The sequence below is a fragment of the Microtus pennsylvanicus genome, chromosome 1 (assembly GCF_037038515.1).
Source record: "Microtus pennsylvanicus isolate mMicPen1 chromosome 1, mMicPen1.hap1, whole genome shotgun sequence".
Taxonomy (NCBI): Eukaryota; Metazoa; Chordata; class Mammalia; order Rodentia; family Cricetidae; genus Microtus; species Microtus pennsylvanicus.
Window position 1 is genome coordinate 117,657,888 of NC_134579.1, and position 23,549 is coordinate 117,681,436.

Here is a 23,549-nt window from a genome sequence, read left to right on the forward strand (position 1 = left end):
TTGGATCTGTGTCAGGCAGGGAGTGTGTGGCTGAGCAGAGCTGCTTACCTCTTGGTGGCTGGGAAGCAAAGCAAAGCCACAGGTCTCAGCATCTCTTTCCAGAGTGTGCATTGGTGACTGACCTATGTCCCCCAGGCCCCATCTCCTGAAGGTTTTACCACCTGCCAGTGGGATTATATCTTCAGCATACAGGCCTTGGGAGTGGGTGGACAGCATCTAACTCTAGGGCCTCCCCTTCTGCCTGTGCACTCGCCTGACCTTGTACCCACTGTATACACCAAGACCTATGACTCCCTGGGCGGAGATACCCACGAACACAGCCTCATGTTAGCACATCTCAGGGTACGTGCTCTGGGGTGGGAAGACAGAGATGTGAGTCACTGAAGGAGGTTGAGTCTTCGTTTGAGGAATGAGTGTTGGGAAAGGTTTCATGAAGGAGGAAGCATTTGATCTCTGAGAAGCTACAAGGATGTGACTCTCATGAAGAAATGGCCACAATAGGAAAAGGCAGGGAGAGCTGCATCGTGTGCACCTCAGGTGTTCCAGACAGGTTCTTGGGTAGTGGGAATTCCAGAGGAGAAGCTGCAGGCAGCAGAGAACCCTACAGTTGTGCAGACTGCAAGTGAGGCCAGAAGGACTGATGCTTGGTTTCAGACCAGGAGAACAGTGAGCCTGGGAATGGTCTTCATGAAGTGTCTTTCACAGAGCCTGCCCAGCAGCTTCAGCTTAGAAGAGCTACGCTGTGGGGGACATGGTGCGCTGTGTCATGGGGTGACCTTTGCTTTCTTGCAGAGGCCAAACTGAGCAACTTTTGGCAGCTGATCGTAGATGAAAAGAAGCAGATTTTCACTTCTGAGAAGTTTTTACTCCTGGCTTCAGAGGATGGTGAGTTTTGCGACCTCTGACGGATCCTTAAGGAGGTCCTGTTTCTGAGCACCTGCTTAGCCAACAGCTCTGTGAGCACCCAGAATCGTGATCTGGCCAGCAGCGTGGCTGTTTTCTGAATGAATTCATTCTGTGTGGGAGAATCAAGATCCGTAGAAAGGCGGACTTGGGAGGACTGTAGCGACAGTCAGGGAGCTGTGATATTAGCTGTAATTATAGCTGAATGGGTAATTGGTGCTGTCTGGTTTCCTTATGCTAAGTGCTGTGGAGTTGTGGCAGCTCTACTCCCCCACCAGGCGACACAGAAACTACTGGTTTCTATCCTGGCAGAAAAGGAACAATGATCTTCAAATGTATGTGCAAAATTCTAGGTTGCCTCACGGGAGTCTGCCACTAATTAGTGATGTGAAGTCTTTTGACTCATGAATCACAATATCCTATTAATGAGCTACAACTATTAGTCACTTTCTGCTTTCTTTCTTTCTTTTTTTCTTTCTTTCTTTCTTTTTCTTAGCTTTTGATTAGGAACGACATTCATAGTTCAGAGACGAGGTGGGAAGGTGGGAGGGAATCTTCATTGAAAACCTCCTGCTTTTGACCTCTAGCCACTCAATTCTGCTGGCCATTGATAGCGGTTTGATCTGCTGCTTCTGTATCCTCGATATTCTACATACCCATCCCTCTGTGTGTTCTCTGCCTCTTTACACAGAGTAGTGTGTTGCTGTCCCCCCATGCCTCCCAGGCTGGAAATGAGTCCCTTGTTCAGTGAACTACATGTCCAAGCCGCTGGCCGAGAGTACAGTGAATTGTTTTTTGTTTTTTTTTTTCTTTTTTTCTTTTTTGAGGTTTATTTTATGAGTTTGAGTTTTGCTTTCATATATGTCTGTATCTGGTAGGTACTCTTCTGAAGGTCAGAAGAGGGAGTTGAATCCCCTGGAGCTGTAATGAATTAGGGATGGTTATGAGCCACCATGTAGGTGCTGGGAATCCAACCCAATCCCTTTGCAAGAGCAACAAGTGTTCTTAACCAATGAGCCATCTCACCAACCGCCCCCTCTTTTTGTCTTCAAATACAGGTTTTTATTTTGTAGCCTAGGCTAACCTTAAACTCAGGTTCTCAGTGCTGAAACCTCTCAAACACTGGGATTATAGGTGTGCGCCACCACTCATAGCTAATAATTCTGTTTTCTTTTTCAGTCAATTTTCTAAATTGTTATTGTGCTATACCTTTTTTCTGCTCCTCTCCCTTTCTCCCCTCTCCCCTTCTACCCTCTCTTATGACCCCCTTGCTACCAGTTTCTCAGGAGATCTTGTTTTTTTTCTCTTTTCCTAATTAGATCCATGTATGTCTCTCTTAGATAGCTAGTAATTTTTTTAAAGATTTATTTATTTATTATATACACAATGTTCAGCCTCCATGTATGCCTGCAGGCCAGAAGAGGGCACCAGATCTCATTACAGATGGTTGTGAGCCACCATGTGGTTACTGGGAATTGAACTCAAGACCTCCGGAAGAGAGGCTTTTAACCTCTGAGTCATCTCTCTAGCCCCAATAGCTAGTAATTCTTAATTATTAAAATCAGTGTATACCTTCTTTACTTCAAAATATATATTACAGGGGGCTGGAGAGATGGCTCAGAGGTTAAGAGCATTGCCTGCTCTTTCAAAGGTTCTGAGTTCAATTCCCAGCAACCACATGGTGGCTCACAACCATCTGTAATGGGGTATGGTGCCCTCTTCTGGCCTGCAGGCATACACACAGACAAGAATATTGTATACATATTAAATAAATAAATATTTTTAAAAAAATATATATATATTACATAATAGAGAAAAAGACATAAAAATGAACTGTAGCTTCATATCTGGTGTTAATCACATTTACATCTTTCTGTTAATTTTTTTATTTCATTCCAATTCTTTTTGGGGTTGGGGAAGAATACATTTTTAGTTATTTAATTTTCTTTTCTTTCTTGGTGTGTGTGTGTGTGTGTGTGTGTGTGTGTGTGTGTGTGTGTGTGTGTGTGTACGTGTGTACGTGTGTATACGTGTGTGTACGTGTGTGTACACGCCTGAAAGTTGGAAGACAACTTTTAGGAGCAGGTTCTCTCATTCCGCTATGCAGGTTCCAGGGATTGTCTTCAAGTTATCAATCAGGTCTAGTGGCAAGCTTCTTTACCTACTGAAGCTCAAAAGACTTGCCCTGGCCGGTGAGTGGTGACTCACGCCTTTAATCCTAGCATTTAGGAAGCAAAGGCAGGTGGATCTCTGAGTTCGAGGCCAGCCTGGTCTACAGAGCTAGTTCCAGGACAGCCAGGGCTACACCCAAGAAGCCCTGTCTCGAAAAACAAAAATAGGCTTGCACCATTTCTTTCCCTTACAGCCCTGTGTACTGTGCTGCATTTGACGGAGAGGCTTTTCCTCGACCACCCGCAGAGACTCACCAACAGCAGAGTTCAGTACGTGAGCCTCACTTTTCCTGTCCCCTGGGCCAGCAGAGGAAATGTTGACAGGACTTTAAGGAGTGGGTATGTGGCAGGTTTGGCTGTGGAAGACCCTATCCCAACTTCCCAGGACATCTGTCTTTGTGTTTGCAGACAGTACTATCGGGTCCTGGTGGCTGTGCTCCTGAGCCGTACATGGCATGTGCGCAGGCAAGCACAGCAGACAGTTCGGAAGTTGCTGTCCTCCCTTGGGGGCATTAAGCTGGCCAATGGCCTTTTGGAAGAGCTGAAGATTGTCCTCAGTTCTCACAAGGTGAGAGGATCAATGTGCTTCTGCCCTGGCCTTTCAGCTGACCACTCCTGGCATGTTTTCTCTCTCAGACTGGGTGATTCCAGGACTCTATGCATTTTCACCAAGCTTTGGTAACATCTTTACATTTTAGAGACTTTCTTTTCTGTTTCCATACCTTTGATGTAGTTCAAAATATTTTTGGATATTTTCTTTGTAGTTAGTGTTTTATTTTATTTTCTTTTATTTTTTTATTTTTGGTGTTTTTGAGACAGGGTTTTGCTGTAGTTTTTAGAGTCTGTCCTGGAACTAGGTCTTGTAGACCAGGCTGGCCTTGAACTCACAGAGATCCGCCTGCCTCTGCCTCCTGTGCTGGGATTAAAGATGTGCGCCACCACCACCGCCTGGACTTTTTGGTTGGTTTAAAACACTTACTTTTAAACTCATTCTCGCTTTTGATCTTTTCACAGTACCTTTGAAGGCAAGGAGGGCTTGTAGCCTTTTTTTTTTTAAGTCTAAATCAGTTTATTTTGTTTTGTTTTTTTCAAGACAGGGTTTCTCTGTAGCTTTGGATCCTGTTCTGGAACTCGCTTTATACAGCAGGCTGGTCTCGAATTCACAGAGATCTGTCTGCCTCTGCCTCCCAAGTGCTGGGATTAAAGGCATGTGTCACTGATCGGCCCCTAAACACCTTTTTTTTTTATTTTAATTTTTATTCTTTACATACATTATATCCTGATTGCAATTTTCCCCTAACTCCCTCTTCCCAGTCCCCCACAACCACCCTCCTCCCCGATCCACTTCTCCGTTTCCCTTTTAAAAAAAAAATAAAGAGCAGTCTTTCTAGGAATGTCAACCGAACATGGCATAACAAATTACAATAAAACAAGACACAAACTCTCATATCATGACTGGATGAGGTGACCCATCAGGAGGAAAAGGGTCCCAAGTACAGGCAAAAGAGTCAGAGTTTCTTCCGACTCCTGCTGTCAGTTCCTCCAAGAACAGCAACAGTGTACCAGTAACATATATGTAGAGGCCCTTGCTCAGACCCATATTGTCCGTGATTGTTGCTTCAGATTCTGTGAGCCCTATGGGCTTTGCTTAGTTAAGTCTGTGAACTGTGTTCCCACAGTGTCCTTGGCCCTCTGAACAAGCTGGCTATCTAGGCTGTCTGTCTGGGTTCTCTCAAGCAGTAGATAGGGCAGCCTGGACTGTTGAAGCGTTCTAGGTGCAAGGCATCACCATTTCCCCCTCAGCAGTGTATATGCTTGGTCTCCAGAACCAGTTTTATGGTTCATTCTCTAAAAGCTTCCTTAGAGTTTTTAGGTGACTGTGCTTGGTGTCTTTCCAGGCACATCACGGCCTGTGGGCTCCAGCAGGGACTCCCTGTGATAGCAGGAGAAGCTCAGTGGCCCTGCATGCTCTCTAGTTACTGCCGTACACAGGGCTCTCTGGGGACTCATTTGTTCTTTCTCTAAAGGTGCTGCCCATGGAGGCTCTTGTGACAGATGCGGGAGAGGTGACTGAGATGGGCAAGGCCTATGTGCCTCCACGGGTCCTACAGGAAGCACTGTGTGTCATCTCTGGGGTGCCAGGGCTCAAGGGTGACATCGCTAGCACTGAGCAGCTGGCCCAGGAGATGCTGATCATCTCTCACCACCCGTCCTTAGGTCTGTGGCTGTGGTAGGAATGGGAGGGGGGGTGGCTGTTTAGGGCAGGGTGATGGTAGCTCCGACAGAAGGTTTCAAGAAGCCCCTCTCCTTCAGTGGCAGCGCAGTCCACACTCTGGCCAGCACTTCTCACCAGGATGAAGATTGACCCTGAAGCCTTCATCACCAGGCACCTGGATCAGATCATCCCCAGAATCACTACACAGAGTCCCCTGAACCAGGTAATAGGTCCATGAGCTAGATTTGTACCCAGTACCCAGTGTCACTGCCCAGGGACTCCCCTTGCAGGATACAAGAAGTGAGGGCCCACAGAAGCAGAGAAAGAATAGTGATGTGTAGTCTTGGCTCCTTGATTGTAAGTGACAGGACGCATACTGGCTGGAGCACAAAAGGGAGCTTAGGGCCTCCTTTATGGGCTGTGTTCAAGGATGGGAGTAGTTTGGGATGGTGCCGCAGGCTCAGCCGTGCTCTTAGGACAGCAGAGGTGCTTGCTGTCCTTCCTCCATTATGAAACCCATCTCATCTCTGAGCCACTTCTCTCTGCTTCCCACGTCTGAGCCGCATTCTCAAGTGTCTGGTAAGAAAGAGTTGTGGGCTCACACCTTTTCCTCCCACCAGCTCCAGTGGAAAAACACACATTTTCCTGCAGTGTCAGTTGGCATGGGGTCTCGTCGCCCCAGTTGACCTGTCCCCAAGACTGTCTTTCTGTTTAGGGGTTACATGCCTGCCTTTGGAAATGGTGAGGTTGTGGTCCCTGGACCACACTGTTTGTGCACTCCAAAACAGTGATAATAGCAGAGTGGGGGGAAGGCTCGTGAGTGAGACAAGCTCAGACACAACGAGCTGCACTGGTGGGCGTTACTCAGAGCACAAGGCAGGAACGGGGAGCCGATTGCAAGGGTCATTTGGGTGTGGCAGAAACCTATTTTGGTGTTAGTTAGGGTATAGATTGACTCTTGTCTGTTTGTCTGGCAGTCTTCCATGAACGCCATGGGCTCCCTTTCCATCCTGTCTCCTGACCTAGTCCTCCCTCAGCTCATCAGCACTATCACGGCCTGTGTGCAGAACCCTGCACTGTGCCTTGTGACTCGGGAGGAATTTGCCATCATGCAGACCCCTGCCGGAGAGCTGTTTGATAAGTCCATCATCCAGAGGTGAGACTCACCTGCTCGCTAGTTGGCTCAGTTACCTTTCCTCCCCAGGTCTGGGTTTCAAGCTTATTTGATGAGGATGTGTTTATTAGGAACATTGTGAGTAAACAAAACAACCTGTCTGTCCTAAGCTGCTCATATTCCAGGCCCAGATCTAGCACTACCTGGGTGCATCTTAAGCTATCTGGCAGCTGGATGTGGTGGTGTGTGCCTGTAATCCCAACCTTTGGAGGCCAGGGGGACTATTTAGAGGCCCTTCCTGCATTGTGAGTGTCTCAAGAAAAAAGGCTGAGGAAATGGACCTAAGTAAGCGCTTGCTGACCAGCCAGCCTAGTTAAGATGTCAGCTTACATACAGATTCAGTGAGATACCTCATCTCAAAGATACCATGGAGAGTGGTGGAAATACTGGAAATTAACTTCTGGCCTGCACACATACCACACATGCGAGCACATAGATGCATGCATGTGGACACACACATACACAGGAAAAACAAATATTAAGGTTTGCTGGCTAGGCCTGGTGGCTATAACGAGGCTAAGCAGCCTGGTGGCTGTTTTGAAGCTGGATAACTGCCTCCCTGTATTTCAGTGCCCAGCAGGACAGCATAAAAAAGGCCAACATGAAGCGAGAGAACAAAGCCTACTCTTTTAAGGAGCAGATCATTGAGCTGGAGCTGAAGGAGGTGAGTACAGGGGTTCATCTCCAGGAGCCAGTGAGGTCCAGGAAAACTGAGGCCACAGACTATCTTTGTGCATTCTTCTGTCCTCTCCAGCACTGCCCACTGTTCTCTGTGGCTCACCTGCCTGTTTCAGCCCATGCTCTCCCTCGTTCGTCCACATCTCATCCCTTTCCCCTCCCAGAAAAGTGACTCCCTGCCCATCTGTCCAAGGGTTGCTTCATTCCCTTCCTGGCTTGTTGCTTTTATATCATTTTCCATGCTTCACAGTTACATTATGTATTTATTTTCCTGTTTATTGTCTAACTTTACCTGCTAGATTGTGAGCTCTTGTGGGGGGAGAGATCCCATCTTATCCCCAGTGTTTCTAGAACCTCAAACAATTTCTGGCATGATGTAAGTGCTCAATAAATACGTTGAAGGACTGAGTGATCTTTCTGTCACTCAAGCAGCCTCTGTCCTGTAACAACCTTGGGTGGGTCTGAGGGCAGGCTAAAGTTTTTAATCTGCAGTCATGTGACCACCAGAATGCCCATTAGAGGTCATTGAAGGTTGTGTTGTTTCTCTGACGTTTCTCTCCTCATCTTTTAAAGCTGAGAATATTGTTTAAAGTTTGCTTCTTTGCTACTCTCTCCATTCTGTAGGCATCCAGTGGCCATGACCTTTATAGGGGTGAAGGGGTGAAGGCATGTGCTAGACTTAAGGGGGACCTGGAATTCTTTTTGGAAGCTGGCTAGCTTTTCTCTGATGGGAGGCAGATCTGTTCCATGGATATAGAGTTGGTTTCTGGTCCCGGTCCTTCAGGAGATAAAGAAGAAGAAAGGCATAAAAGAGGAGGTGCAGCTGACTAGCAAGCAGAAGGAGATGCTGCAGGCCCAGATGGACAAGGAGGCGCACGTCCGGAAGCGGCTGCAGGAGGTAAGTAGCTGCCACCAGCACATGACAGTGCCAGAAGGATGCTCTGTGTGTGCCAACTCTGCTCTTTGCTGACTCTTTTGGTGATTCTGCTTGCAGCTGGATGGGGAGCTAGAGGCGGCACTCGGACTGCTAGATGCCATCATGACCAGGAACCCATGTGGCCTGACCCAGTACATCCCTGTTTTGGTCGACGCCTTCCTGCCCTTGCTGAAATCTCCCCTGGCTGCTCCCAGGGTCAAAGGCCCCTTCCTGTCCTTGGCTGCCTGTGTCATGCCCCCTAGACTCAAGGCCTTGGGTTAGTCCTTATTTGCTGGCTGTGGGGTTGTCAGGGATGTTTGGGAATTGGGCTAGAGGTGCCTGTGGGTGTTCAAAGTTGACATGTGGTGTCCTAAGCTGCTAAATTTTGTTTCCACATGGAGGCAGCCTGTGGAGCCTCAACTGGATGTGCTCAAGAACAATAAAGTACTGCCTCTTCCCTCCATTTTGTGTCCTCTCTGCCTTCTGAGGAGCAGGCTTTACAGCTAGTCAGCATCTCATCCTTCTGGAGTGGCCTTGTTTTAGTGCTGGAGACAAAAATCTAGGGCCACACCCCAGCCCTCTGTAGCGGGCGGTCTCCACAAAATCAGGTTCAGTAGCAGTGAGAGAGCTTTGGTGTTGTGGCTGGTCATTGTGCCACAGCTCATAAGACCGCCAACTCTGAAGAAACACTAGCCAAGCGAGAGGTGGGGGTGTTACAACGGATGGGTTTACTCTCGAGAGTCATTGGTGACTTTAAGCAGGCTTTCTTCCTAGCCTAAAGGGAATGTTGTCATGACTGGGGCTGGAGTCTGCAAGCTCTTCTGAGAAGAAATGTCAGATGGGACATGTGGAACCTGCCAAAAGTATTAGTAGCTGCCTGTTTGGAGGAACTGTAGCTAGAGCTTTGCTGTGGGGTCAGTGACTCGTGGGTGGCTCGTGCTCCTCAGCACACTGACTTCTTTAGTATCCAGAGTATCAGCTCGGTCGGACATAGTGCTGCCTGCCTGTAATCCCAAAATTTGGGAGGTAGAGGGAGGAGGATCCTGAGTTTCAGGCTAGCCTGGGCTACATCACCCCCAAAACACAAAAGGGCAGCTATTGCCTCCCTCTCGTCTTTTTTTTTTTTTTTTTTTCGAGACAGGGTTTCTCTGTGGTTTTGGAGCCTGTCCTGGAACTAGCTCTTGTAGACCAGGCTGGCCTCGAACTCACAGAGATCCGCCTGCCTCTGCCTCCCAAGTGCTGGGATTAAAGGCGTGCGCCACCACTGCCCAGCTCCTCTCGTCTTTTGATGCTGTCACAGAGACTGAGAAAAGACAGAGACAAGGCTGCCTCTGTCCCCGCACTGCCTGTATGTAGGGCCAGATGGGGTGTCCTTGTGGCTCATTTGTTGTCTTGCTTTTCTTCTCACAGGCACCTTGGTGAGTCATGTGACACTGCGCCTGCTGAAGCCAGAGTGCTCTCTGGACAAGTCCTGGTGCCAAGAAGAGCTTTCAGTGGCTGTGAAGAGGGCAGTGTCGCTGCTGCACACCCACACCATCAGCAGCAGGGTGGGCAAGGGTGAGCCAGGTAAGGGACACGGGCAGTGTGAGAGGTGGGAGCCAAGGCGCCCCTGAGCTTCCTGTGCCTGTGTTGTTGGGAGGGCCCTCCTCCCTGGCTGTGGTTCTCCTGGTTTGCTTCTATTCCGTCTCACTTTCTGAAACTGGCCGTCCTGTGAGGTAGGAGTGGGACTGGGTCAGCACCAGGTTGCTGGCCATCGTACCTGGCATCGGGCTTCCAGCGTCTTCCCCACCTGCCCTTGGCCTGCGCAGTCGCCCCAGCTTCTCTGCTCTGCTGCTCTCACAGATGCTGCACCACTGTCCGCACCGGCCTTTTCCTTGGTCTTCCCGATGTTGAAGATGGTGCTCACTGAGATGCCCTACCACAGTGAGGAGGAGGAGGAGCAAATGGCCCAGATCCTTCAGATCCTGACTGTCCACGCGCAGCTGAGGGCTTCTCCAGACGCCCCACCTGAGAGAGTGGATGAGGTTGGCAGGGAGCGCTCTTGTCCCGTGGTTTGAGGGGTCTGGGGAGGCCAGGGCTTCCTTGCCTTGGGTTTTGGTGTTGTGTCATTAGCAGCAGTCCCCAGTGTAGACAGCGGGCTCTTCAGTGTAAAGGGGCCATGCTGCTGCTTTCATAGGTCTGCGTCTATGATTTGATTTACCATTACTTGAGGTCCTGTGCCGTGCATGCACTATGTTTTATTTAATCTGCTAGCTTATTCAGGACTGTTTTAGCATAGTATCTTCCCTAATCTGAAAAGCACTTATGTGTTTGTGTGTCTCTTGCATGTCTGTAGCACATGTTGGTTTTGAGTTGCTAAGTTACATGATGTGTACTGAGCTAGCCTCTCAGAGTTCTCTTTCCTTCAACACTAACAGACTCTGTGTGAGTCTCACTGTGTAGCCCAGGCTAACCTCAAACTCACAGAGGACCTCCTATCTCTGCCTCCGAGCACTGGGTAAAAGTGTACACCACTACACCCAGCTGAGTGATGAGTTTTGGCATTTCTTTCTTTCTTGTAAAATTGAGTCTTTCCTCTTAGGCTCACAGTCCATCAGTATTTCACTGGGAGAGTAATACAGAATTCAGAACCTGTCATAGTCTGGGTTAGCACTCACAGGCTTGGTTCTAGATAAACCTAATGACATTTCTACAGTGGCCGAGTCACTGCTGTGACCTAGAATATCCTCCTGTAGGAGAGGGAATACCAGTTGACTGGCTGCCTGGCATGGATATGGACCTTCCCGACTTTATCGTCTTAACTTTTCTCCCGTTCTCTCCCAGAATGGCCCAGAGTTGCTGCCTCGAGTGGCCATGCTGCGCCTGCTGACATGGGTGATCGGAACAGGCTCCCCTCGCCTACAGGTGATCTGCTTTCCAGTTGGCCTGTGGTGTGGTTTCTTGTGACGCTGACCTCAAGGATGACTAGTCAAGACCTGGTTTTCTCTTGACTCTCTTGTGTAGTAGGGCTGCTATGGCCTGGCTTGACTGTGGGTTGTAGCCCTAGAGGTGCCATGGGGTGGGTTTTCTAAAGTCACCTGTCCAGTTCCCTTGGTGTAAATGAGTTGCTGAACTGAACTAGTATACCAATGTTGTCCTCAGGTTCTAGCCTCAGACACACTGACCACCCTGTGTGCCAGCAGCAATGGGGAGGATGGCTGTGCCTTCGCGGAGCAGGAGGAAGTGGATGTGCTGCTCTCTGCCTTGCAGTCTCCGTGTACCAGTGTGCGGGAGACTGCACTCCGGGTGCGTGCTGCTTTCCTGTTACTCTAGACAAGTGTTTGCTACATAATGAACATACCTTACCTCAGACAGGGCTAGGAGGCAAAGAGAGGAGGTCACTGGTGGGTTAGGATCCTTCTAAGCTTGTCAGGATGTGGCACTGTCCATTCCTGATTCACCATGGAAGATTGTCAATCTGGGTTGTGACTCCTCATCCAGTCACTTAGAGCCTGTCTTTTTTCTTCCTCTTCCTTTAATGTATTGATAAGATATTCTGACAGAAGCAGTTTCAGGGATCAAGGTTTATTTTAGCTCGTAGTTCTAGGTTATAGTCCATTGTGATAGGGAAGGCACCAGACCCTTGAAGCAGTGGCCATATTACATTGGCAGTCAGAAAAAGAGAGTAGCGAATACATGCTTCTCTGTGCTCAGCTGGCTTCCTCCAGTCCTCCAGAGTCCAGGATCCCCCTCCCTGGGGAAGGGTGCCACCCACAGTGGGCGAGTCTACCCACAGCCAAGATGGTTCCCCATTTGCATGCCCAGTGGCCCATCTTCCAGGGGATTCTAGATTCTGTCAAGTTGACTATTAATAGTAACCATCCTGTGACTTAACTCACAGGGTTAGGGCATTTATTCAACTACCTACCTCTCTTTAGCTTTTCTGGATGGCTTTTAGATTGTGGTTCCCAAATGCTAGTTTCCCTACTACTGGCATTGGTAAAATGTGGGGAAAATGATGGCAGTATGTTATTTTTTTAATTCATTCAACAAATACCTTTTGAGCTCTTGACAGTCATGTTCAGAGTTAAATTAGTAATTTTTATTTAAAAATTTTTTTTAACTGGGTATGGTAGTGTACACTTTTAATCCCAGCATTTGGGGGCAGAGGCAGGCAGATCTCTGAGTTCAAGGCCAGCCTGGTCTACATACTGAGTTCTGGGACAGCCAGGGCTATGTAAAGTAGCCCTGTCTTTTTTTTTTTTTTTAATGTGTACATCTTCTAATTTTTCGTACATCATCATTTCACAAGAGAAGAAAAGCTGATTTGGGGAGTATAATGCGTGCTCTGAACCACTGAGCTGTATCCTGCGAGCCCCGTAAACTATTTGGGGGGTCTGAGAAGGTCGCCAGTTGAGCTGACTCCCATCCCTTCTAGACCAGCTTTGTCCAACTCCTGTCTGCAGTGATGGGCGTGTTTCCTGCCTGTGCTCTCTAGTGTGGTAGCCGTGTGGTAGTGACTGCAGTCTGGCTGCTACGACTGCCTGCTTTGCCTTACTTTTGGTTGACTTTCCTTTAGTAGCCGCGTGCAGCTGATGGTTGTGTTTAGGACAGAAGTGAGGAGATGTCAAGTCTCACAGTCTGATCCTTCCTCCTCCCAGGGACTGATGGAGCTCCAGTTTGTATTGCCAGCACCCGACACTGATGAAAAGAACGGCCTGAACCTGCTGCGGAGACTCTGGGTTGTTAAGTTTGACAAGGACGATGAGATCCGGAAGCTGGCTGAGAGGTGAGAATCCTTCTGGCAGGGTTTGCTGGGCACGCACTTGAGGCCCTTGCTTGACCAGTCTGAAATTTTGGTCTGCTGCAGGCTCTGGTCAATCATGGGCCTCGATCTGCAGTCAGATCTCTGCTCTTTGCTGATTGATGATGTGATCTACCATGAGGCGGCAGTGAGGCAGGCTGGGGCTGAAGCCCTTTCCCAGGCGGTGGCACGGTACCAGTGGCAGGCAGCAGAGGTTATGGGCAGGCTCATGGAGATCTACCAGGAGAAGCTCTACGTGAGTGACCTGCGCAGCTGCTGTGGTCTGGGGCAGGGGAGGTGGGCAAGTGATCTTCTGCTCAGCTTGTGTCATGGTTCAGGGGTCCAGGCCATTGGTCTGTCTGCCCTTGGGACAAGGGAGAGCACTGCAGGGCTTTTAGCCTCTTGTCTATTGCAGAGACCGCCCCCGGTACTGGATGCTTTGGGACGAGTGATCTCAGAGTCCCCCCCAGACCAGTGGGAAGCCAGGTAAAGGCCTGCTTTGATCTTGTTGCCAAGCTTTCTGAGATGCACTAGCTGGACTGGGGTGCATACTACAAGGGGGTAGCGTGTGCTGATGCCAAGGTAGAAGGAGAGTCAGGCCGCCAGACCTGCATCAGTGCTGGCTCCCCGTGTAAGTGCAGCTCTGCGTCCTTGGATATTGTCTCTCCATCTGTGTGAGGAACATGATTCTAGAACCTACCTGGAAAATCACTGGCTCTAGTCCATTAGCAACATGCAGTGTGCTCAGCAGATGTTGACCTCATTCTCTAGGCCCCTGGAGTCACAGCTGGTATCTAGGTATCTAGAAGCAAGTATGACCTTGGAAGACACTTGTCACTCACAGTGGGCTTTCATGAGACAGTATATGGCTAGCTTCCTGAGTGACTGACCACACTTTGTCAGGGTTATTGTTGCTGTGCTGAAACACCATGGCCAAAGCAACTTGGGGAGGAAAGGCTTTATTTGGCTTACTCTTCCACATTGCTATTCATCCTCAGAGGAAGTGAGCAGGCACTAAAACGGCAGGAACCTGGAGGCCATGGAGGGGTGCTGCTTACTGACTTACTCCTCATGACTTTTTCAGTCTGCTTTCTTATAGAATCCAGGACCACCAGCCCAGGGGCAGCTCCACCCATAATGAGGTGGACCTTCCCCCCCTTAAAGCCTAAAGAAAATGCCCTACAGGCTTGCCTACAGCACAATCCTATGGAGAGACATTTTCTCAATTAAGGTTCCCTGCTCTCCAGTGACTCTAGCCATGTATAGTTGATATAAAACCAGTCAGCACACCCACATTCTCTGTCTCTGTGTGACTGTGTGCTAGTATGGGGTGTTGTATGGAGCCATCGTGTTTATTTCATTTTTCACTCAAGACCATCAGCTCAGAATAGGAATTTCTTGTCTCTAGCTGAGGAGTAATTCCACTTTGCCTTTGTTCCTATCCAAGGGCTGTCACATCTGTTTCCTTTACCGAGGTCTTTCTTCTTCCACCACGTCTCACAGATAGAGGGGTGTGCACTTCCTCCCACATCAGGGAAATAGGCACAGTGGGTCCTGGCCTCAGGACACCCCGCAGGAGATAACCAACAACTGCTCTCCATTTCACAGAACACTGGGCAGTTGCTTCATGGTGGGCTGCGTCCCCTGACCTTGCCCACTCACGAGCTCCCATTTCTTTCCTAGGTGTGGCCTAGCCTTGGCCCTGAATAAGCTCTCACAGTATTTGGATAGCTCTCAGGTGAAGCCGCTCTTTCAGTTTTTTGTCCCTGATGCCCTCAATGACCGAAACCCAGATGTCCGGAAGTGCATGTTAGATGCAGCGCTCGCAACGCTCAATGCCCATGGGAAGGTGAGCAGTCTCAGCAGTTGGGGCGGTAAGACTGAGCAAGTGACAAAGAGAAGTGAGCGCCTGAAACCCTGACAGGGCACCAGCACCTAGCGGGAAACTTCATCTGTGTCAGAAAGACCCCCAATCCTTAGGGGTCTGCTGTAGGCCTGCTAGAGAACTAGCCAGCATTGCCAGCGCTGCAGGCCTAGCCTGTCCCTTTGATGCAGCCTGTAGCTAACCTGTGGCTCCGGGATCTGGCCGTTTCAGGAGAATGTCAACTCATTGCTGCCAGTGTTTGAGGAGTTCTTGAAGGATGCACCCAATGATGCCAGCTATGACGCCGTGCGGCAGAGTGTGGTGGTCCTGATGGGTTCTTTGGCCAAGCACCTGGACAAGAGTGACCCCAAAGTAAAACCCATTGTTGCCAAGCTCATTGCCGCCCTCTCAACACCTTCTCAGCAGGTACCTCCATCTTGGGAGCCTGTGGATCACTGGGGATTGGGAATCCATGGTGGACAGGCTGTAGGATGCCAGTAGGTGAGAAAGTAGCCGTTTTTTCTCCAGGGAGAACCTAGGTATTTCAGTTTTTCCTACTCATTTGCTAGAGGTTTGGTTTTTAGTGTGCATGTGTGCGTGTGTGTGTGTTTGCTTGCATGTGTGTGTGTGTGTTTGCGTGTGTGTGTTTGCGTGTGTGTGTGTGTGTGTGTGTGTGTGTGTGTTTGCTTGCATGCGTTTGTGAGTATGTTTAGAGTAAATCTGGGCACTGATTAAAAACAAAGATGACACAAAGATAATCCCAACACCCTAGAGACAGAGGCAGGCAGATCTCTTGTGAGTCTGAGGTCAGCCTGGTCTAGACCTAGAACTCACTGCCTGCCTCTTCCTCCTGAGTGCTAGGATCAAAGGTGTGCACCACCAGCTTTACAAGCCCCTTTGCTTTTCTGTTTTTCTTTTAAATATTTATCTATTTATTTATTTTGTATATAATATTCTGTCTGTGTGTATGCCTGCAGGCCAGAAGAGGGCACCAGACCTAATTACAGATGGTTGTGAGCCACCATGTGGTTGCTGGGAATTGAACTCAGGACCTTTGGAAGAGCAGGCAATGCTCTTAACCACCTAGCTGTCTCTCCAGCTCTGTTTTTCTGTTTTGCAAGACAGGGTTTCTTTGTGTAGCTTTGTTGCCTGTCCTGGAACTAGTTCTTGTAGACCAGGCTGGCCTTGAACTCACAGAGATTCACCTGCCTCTGCCTCCACAACCCCTTTTTAATCACAGGCATTTTTACTCAAGGCTGAGTATTTATGTATGTAAAATAGATATGCAAATCGAATGTCAGTGGTGATAAACCATAATATTTTCCCTTGTTTTTGTTTTTTCGAGATAGGGTTTTTCTGTAGCTTTGGAGCCTGTCCCGGAACTCGCTCTATAGACCAGGCTGGCCTCACACTCACAGAGATTCGCCTGCCTCTAACTCCCGAGTGCTGGGATTAAAGGCGTGTGCCACTACCACCTGGTATAAACCATAGCATTTTCAAAACATTTCTTTGATATACCATGATTTTTATCATGTACTACAGATGAGAACAGATTTTGTACTAATAAGGATATTCTTGTTTTTATATAAACAAGTTTTACATACATATTTGGTACCACTTAGGATCTAGAACTTTAGTTTGAGATAACTTTTGTTTTATAATCAGTGCTGTGATTGTCACTCTGCATAAATATATGGTGCAAAGTGGCAGGTACATATAACATTTTACTTTTTAATTTCGTTAGAAGTATGGACATTTCTCTGTGAGTGTGGAAGTCAGAGGACAACTTGCAGGAATAGGTTCTCTCTCCTTGTGAGTCCCCAGGATGGAACTCAGGTCATTATGACTGGTGGCAAAGCTGGTCTACTTGGCTGAGCCTTTTCCCTGGCCTTTCCCTTTTAGATGTATATTTAAGGCATTTCAGAAATTGCTGGAAATTCTTTTTTAATAGCAAGCCAAAATTCATAGAATAATTTTTAAAAAAACAAAAACAAAAACTTGGGGGGCTGGAGAGATGGCTCAGCGGTTAAGAGCATTGCCTGCTCTTCCAAAGGTCCTGAGTTCAATTCCCAGCAACCACATGGTGGCTCACAGCCATCTGTAATAAGGTCTGGTGCTCTCTTCTGGCCTGCAGGCATACACACAGATAGAATATTGTATACATAACAAATAAATAAATATTTAAAAAATATATTAAAAAAAAACTTGGGTCATCAACTCAGTCAATTTTTATTTTATTGATTTGTTTGTTTATGAAGGCAGGGTCTCATTGTATAGCCTAGGCTGGCCAAAACTTACTTTGTAGACCAAGCTGGTCTTGAACTCACATAGATCTACATGTTTTGCCTCCTGAGTGCTGGGATTAAAGGTGTGCGCCACCACTCCCGGCTAACTCACAACAGTTTTAACAACTGTAGCCTTCTAATACAATGTGGGCCACACCTCCAACAGTTTGACACTTAGACATTGAGAGGAATGAGAGGGAAACACTGCGAGTCTCTGTTTTCTGCATTGGAGCCTTGATGTGTCTCTGAGAGCAGAACACCGCTGCTGTTCCCGACCCACAGTGGTCTCAGTGGGAGCCGAGGTGCTGCTGCAGGGGTCACTGCTATTGGGTGGTGTGACAGCTCTTGGAGGACAGTGCAGTTGTGTGTTCGGAACCAACAGTGACATCACCAGAGGTGACAAGCACGAGCATTGCCGGGAGCACCTCAGAGTCTTATGTGTTTGATTTTGAATTAATTTTTGGCCATTATACATTCAGAAATTTGTACTGTTTCCTAATGGATTTACAGTGCAGCCCCATGTGGGTGGTGAAGCACAGTGAAGACGCAGAGGTTTAGACTAGAAACAGCACTGTGCTGTTGCTGCTCTTGTCACTGACTGCAGCGTGTGCCCTGTGGAGCATGTGCCGTCATGAGTAGATAGGAAAGAAACACTGCTTCTTTGATGCTTTGACACGTGAAGCGGTGGCTCAGATTGGGTGTGAGACAGGGCTACTGTGTGGGCCACCAGGAACAACTGTCACTGAGCTGCTTGCCCTAATGAGATGGCCCCTCCCACAGGTCCAGGAGTCTGTTGCCAGCTGCTTGCCACCTCTTGTACCCGCCGTCAAGGAAGATGCTGGGGGAATGATTCAGCGGCTCATGCAGCAGCTGCTGGAGTCAGACAAGTATGCAGAGCGTAAAGGAGCTGCATATGGGCTGGCAGGCCTGGTGAAAGGCCTGGGCATCCTCTCCCTGAAGCAGCAGGAGATGATGGCTGCACTGACCGATGCCATTCAGGATAAGAAGAATTTCCGAAGGCGAGAGGGTGGGTGTCCCTGAGCTCAATGCTGACAGCACAGGAAGTTGGTGCCCATGCTTCAGAGGAAGGGAGGAGGGACCGTATGACCCATCCAGCCCTGTCTCTGGTGGGGTTGGCCTGCACTTTCCCCCTTATTCTTTCTTGCACTGTTGGGGGCTGAACTCGAGGCCTCACTCATGCTAGGCAGGCTGCTGTACTGCTGAACTACATGCCAGCCCTTCTTGTTTTAGTATTCCAGGGTTTCCTTATATTCCTTAAGTTGCCAGGCATAGCCTACAACTTAGTGGTCCTCTTGCCTCAGGCTCCAGAATGGTAGGAGTATAGGCTTGTCTCCCTACCTACTTTCTAACTGCTAATAGAGCCGAAAGTGTGCCACACTCTGCCACATCCCTGCCCTGAGTACTGAGACAGACTGCTGCTCTTCAGTCCCATAGGCACCATAGCCCGAAGAGGTACCAGGTGGGTGCTGGCCCTTGTATTCCCAGCACTGTCTGCCGTCCTCTTCCCCCAGGAGCTCTGTTTGCCTTCGAGATGCTCTGCACCATGCTGGGAAAGCTCTTCGAGCCCTATGTGGTCCATGTGTTGCCCCATCTGCTACTGTGTTTTGGGGATGGGAACCAGTATGTACGTGAGGTAAGTCCAGAGGCAGGAGTGAGAACTGCTCCCAGGCAGGCTTTGTCAGGGAGGTGTCTAAGGTGGGTTCCAGCCCCCACTGCCAGAGGCCTTTCAGCTCGTACCTGAGACTCTGGTTACTGCTATGGATTTCTCTTAGGTTCCCTTACACATTGAAGATTTTATTTGTGTGTGCATGTGTGTTATGTATTTGTCCATGCTCACGTGGACAGATGTGCGTCCTGGGAACTAGAAAAGGGCAGTCCTCAGACTGCCAAACAAGTTGCTCCTTTTTGTTGTTGTTTGTTTGTTTGTTTGTTAAGATATGTTTTCTCGGGGCTGGAGAGATGGCTCAGAGGTTAAGAGCACTGACTGCTCTTCCAGAGGTCCTGAGTTCAATTCCCAGCAACCACATGATGGCTCACAACCATCTATGAGATCTGGCGCCCTCTTCTGGTGTGTGGGAAGCAGAATGTTGTACACATAATAAATAAATAAACAAATAAATAAATTAAGATATGTTTTCTCTGTTAGCCTTGGCTGTTCTGGAATTTACTTTGTAAACTATGCTGGCCTTGAACTCAGATCTAGCTGTCTCAACCTCCCAAATCCTGAGATTGAAGGTGTGTGCAAGCAAGTTGCTCTTAACTGCTGAGCCATCTGTCCAGCCCGAGTACTGAAGCTTTTTGAGATGTGTTTTGACTGTTCCTCTGGACCTGGGCCCTACACAGCCTTGATCAGTGTAGGGACACAGGGCTAGTGTCAGGCTTGAGGCTTGCTTAGGTGAGGAGGCCCCTGAATGTCTTCTTCTCTCCTCCCTTGAGGCTGCAGATGATTGTGCCAAAGCTGTGATGAGCAACCTGAGTGCTCATGGTGTGAAGTTGGTGCTCCCGTCCTTGTTAGCTGCCCTGGAGGAGGAATCCTGGCGGACCAAAGCCGGTGAGACGGCCGTTTCTGTGTCAGCTTTCTGCTCTGACAGTCACCCCCAGCAGGGCCGCAGGGCCTCACAGCCACTGTCTGTGGGCATGGCAGAGTAGCTTGGTCAGCTCTGAGGAAATCCTGAGCTTGAAAGCTGTGGTCTAGAACCTTCTAAAGCAAATAGTCTAGAGCCATTCTGGTTGGGAGGGTCAGGGCCTGGGGCCTCCTTTCTGTTCTTTCAGATTTTGCTGTCTTAAAGTTTAAAACAGCACAGATGTGAGATGAAGAAACTGAGGCAGAGAAGTCCAGAACTAACCTTTGGAACACCCACAGGACTGAACTAGGCCTCCCTGCTCTCCCAGCTAGATCTCTACTGCTGTGATAAACACCATGGCCAAAAGAGATTTGAAATTATAGTCCATCACGAAGGGAAGTCAGGGCAGGAGCTGATGCAGAGGCCATAGAGGAGAACTGCTTACTGCCTTGCCACCATGACATGTTCAGCCTGCTTTCTTATAGAACCAAAACCAACCTGCCTAGGCATGGGACCACTCACAGTGATCTGAGCTCCCCATGTCAATCACCAATTAAAAAAATGTACTAAGACTTGCCTGTGGGCAAATTTTATGAGCCATTTTCTCAATTGAGATTCCCTCTTACCAAATGACTAAATTTGTATCAAGTTGACAGTACATTAACCAGGACACCCATTCTGGTGTTGTCTCTTGACCCTGTGCTCTGCAGAGAAGCCAGCTGGGTATCCCTCCCCACTCTAGCCAGCAGGTGTCTTGCTGACCAGTGCTGACTTGTGTCCTCTGTCTACAGGGTCTGTAGAGCTACTTGGGGCAATGGCGTATTGTGCTCCTAAGCAGCTGTCATCCTGCCTACCCAACATTGTGCCCAAGCTCACAGAGGTGCTGACAGACTCCCACGTCAAAGTGCAGAAGGCTGGACAGCAAGCACTCAGGCAGATCGGCTCTGTCATCAGGAATCCAGAGATCCTGGGTATGCTTTTCCCATGGGGCACTTACCTGACTTCACCCGCTACCTTCTCTAGGATGTTCTGGGGAGTGTCGGCTAAGACTGTTGCCCTCTGAGGACAAATAATGTCTGTGGTGAAATAACCTTTATTGCTGGGAAGCCCTTTCCTTAGACTAAACAATTGAAGGGAATTTGGAAACAGTTTGTTCTCCCACTGGTCTGGAGCACCTGTCATTGGCTTCATAGCTAGGGACATCAAGTCACTGACTCAGGAGATGCCCAGCTCTGTGAAATCCTGTGCACTTGACTGAGCTGGGAGGCAGCTTGCAGCTCATCAGCACCGTCTGGAGCCCTGGTTTTTGGAACTCTCTTCTCAATCCATCAGGCAAAAGAATTAGCCATGTTTTCTATTTTTTAATTAAAGGAATTAGTAATATTTTTGTGTTGTATGTATGTATGTATGTATGATTGTACGTAGGCACAAGTGTACAGTGGCACATGTGTGCAAGTCAGCAGACAGTTAATGAGAATCAGTTCCCTCCATAGTTCCATCATGCGCATCCTGAGTATTAAACTTAGTTCAGGCTTGGTGGCAAGTGCCTTTACTGACCCCCTCACTGGCCCAGATGTATCTTTTGGTGTGATTTTTGGTCTCTGGCATAGGCTGGCTAATGTGCAGACTAACATTGTTGGATGATTTTGAACTTCTGATCCTCCTGTTTCTACCTCCCAAGTCCCAGGATTATAGGCATGTGAGCACTGATTCCAGGGTTTCGTGCATGCTAAGCATGGATTCTACCAACTGAGCAACATCCCAGCCCACGGTGTGTTTCTTTCTGAGGGCTGGGAAGAGACTGAATGCTGGCAACAAAGCCCAGCCATCCACACTGACTGACATGTCACTTGCATCATTTTAAGCTTAAACTCTGAGTACTGGTGCCTGGTACATGTAGTTCAGCCATGAAATTATTAGACATGTATGTTTTCATTAGAAAATGAAACGATTTGTGACCGAGTATATTTGTGTTTTGGGAATGGAACCTAGGGCCTTGGCTGTGCCAGATGAACAAAGCTGTGTTGGCTTCGTTTTGTTTTGTGACAAGGTCTTACTATGTAGCCCAGGCTGGCTTCAAACTTAACAATCTCCTACCTCTAGCCCATAAGTACTAGGATGACAGGTGTGTGCCACATGCCTGTTCATCTTCCAGATTTATTTGTATTATGTTTAATGCTTGTGTCTGTGTAGATATATGCATATGCTAGGCACTGGCTGTAGCTCATTTCTTGAAACTAGTCCATGATGTTATGTTCAGTCACGGTTGCGGTGTAGAGGGCCAGCACCACACTTCTTAGGGAGTAGGAGTTCCTTCCCAGCTGAGGCACCCAGTCTTCTTTCTCTCCCTAAGGCTCTGCCGCTTGCCAGACTTGTACAGATTAGTATTCTCCTCTGTGACATGCAGCCATTGCCCCGGTCCTGCTGGACGCCCTGACGGATCCATCAAGGAAGACTCAGAAATGCCTGCAGACCCTGCTGGACACCAAGTTTGTTCACTTCATTGACGCCCCGTCCTTGGCGCTCATCATGCCTATTGTCCAGAGAGCCTTTCAGGACCGTTCCACAGACACGCGGAAGATGGCAGCACAAATTATTGGCAACATGTACTCCCTGACAGACCAGAAGGTAGTAGCCCAGCTGGCTTAGGGTATGAAGTCCCAGTCTACAGCAAATATGGAAGGATGTGGGCATTGTCTCTGCTTATGTTTCCAGGAAACCCTGGGCCATTTAGGGTGGGAGGTGGAAATCTGGGCATCTTCCAGAGTGCAGTAGTTCAAGGACTTAAGTGTGTCCTTGGCCAAGGTCTGTCTCCATGACCTCTGCTACAGACTGGGTGGAAGACAGGCTGCCTTTCCCTCGTACCTTTCAGGAGAGTTCACCAGGCAACTGGAATTTTCCTTCATTGGAGTGTTCCCTGATTGGGAGTATGTGCTTCTACAGCCTCTAAGAAGAATTAAGTGTAGTTGGGGAGTTTGTATTTGTGATTTTGCCATCCACCACAGCTGTGCCTTGATACTAAAAAGAAGTTAAAGTGGAGTTCTTTTTTTTAGGTGTGGGGTGAGGGGTATTCAGAACAGGTGTTCTCTGTGTATCCCAGGCTGGTCCCAAACTCACAGAGATTCTCTTGCTTTGCCTCTCGAGTGCAGGGATTAAAGGCGTGCATCACCACTACACAGCTAAGTGGAGTTATTTCTGTTTCAGACCATTTAGGAAATTAAAAACCTTAAAACTGTATGTGTAATGTGTACTTGTAATCTCTGCACTCAGGAAACTGAGGCAAGGATTAAAAAAATCCCAGGGGCTGAAGAAATGGCTTAGCACAAGTGGTTCTGAACCTGTGGATCGTGACCCTTTTGTGGGTGGAAGGTTTGAATGACCAACCCTTTCGCAGGGGTCACAAATCAGATATTTACATTATGATTCATAAAGGTAGCATGATTACAGTCATGGAGTAGCTACAAAATAATGTTATGGTTGGGGGTCACCACAACATTAGGAACTGTATTAAAGGGTTGCAGCGTTAGGAAGATTGAGAACCACTGACTTAGCAGTTAAGAGGCCTGACCTGGACTCGATCCCTAGTACCCACATGGTGGTTCACAAACATCTAACTCTAGTTCCAGGGAGGTCAGTCCTCTGAGACTCTGATGCACAGGTGTACATGCAGGGAAAGCATCCACACACATAAAATACTTTTTGTTTGTTTGTTTGTTTTTGAAGACAGAGTTTCTCTGTGAAGCCCTGGCTGTCCTGGCACACTCTCTGTAGACCAGGTTGGCCTCGAACTCACAGAGGTCTGCCTGGTGTGCATGACATGGAAGGAAATCAGAACCAGAGCAACAAGATGCCACAGGTCTCCTTTAACACGAGAGCATGTTGATGTTGCCACGTTGCTGCAAGTGTGATGGCACGTGCTTCTACAGCCAGCACTCGGAAGTCGGAGGCTCGAAAATTGCCAGAAGTTCAAGACTA

General features: G+C 48.4%; 1 protein-coding gene across 2 annotated transcripts in view; it reads left to right on the forward strand.

The window, feature by feature from the left end:
* Positions 1-23,549, forward strand: part of Gcn1 (GCN1 activator of EIF2AK4) — a 63,784-nt gene that overhangs the window by 21,124 nt on the left and 19,111 nt on the right. For both annotated transcript variants that reach the window (XM_075981662.1, XM_075981672.1), the window contains 23 exons: positions 793-885; positions 3,269-3,344; positions 3,483-3,642; positions 5,102-5,291; positions 5,388-5,512; positions 6,267-6,445; positions 7,034-7,127; positions 7,926-8,039; positions 8,136-8,334; positions 9,468-9,623; positions 9,900-10,081; positions 10,881-10,961; positions 11,199-11,342; positions 12,698-12,825; positions 12,907-13,096; positions 13,256-13,326; positions 14,524-14,689; positions 14,936-15,130; positions 17,770-18,016; positions 18,522-18,643; positions 19,447-19,561; positions 20,366-20,545; positions 21,982-22,202. In XM_075981662.1, the coding sequence (XP_075837777.1) occupies positions 793-885; positions 3,269-3,344; positions 3,483-3,642; positions 5,102-5,291; positions 5,388-5,512; positions 6,267-6,445; positions 7,034-7,127; positions 7,926-8,039; positions 8,136-8,334; positions 9,468-9,623; positions 9,900-10,081; positions 10,881-10,961; positions 11,199-11,342; positions 12,698-12,825; positions 12,907-13,096; positions 13,256-13,326; positions 14,524-14,689; positions 14,936-15,130; positions 17,770-18,016; positions 18,522-18,643; positions 19,447-19,561; positions 20,366-20,545; positions 21,982-22,202 (3,428 nt within the window). The remainder of the gene's footprint in view (positions 1-792; positions 886-3,268; positions 3,345-3,482; positions 3,643-5,101; positions 5,292-5,387; positions 5,513-6,266; positions 6,446-7,033; positions 7,128-7,925; positions 8,040-8,135; positions 8,335-9,467; positions 9,624-9,899; positions 10,082-10,880; positions 10,962-11,198; positions 11,343-12,697; positions 12,826-12,906; positions 13,097-13,255; positions 13,327-14,523; positions 14,690-14,935; positions 15,131-17,769; positions 18,017-18,521; positions 18,644-19,446; positions 19,562-20,365; positions 20,546-21,981; positions 22,203-23,549) is intronic.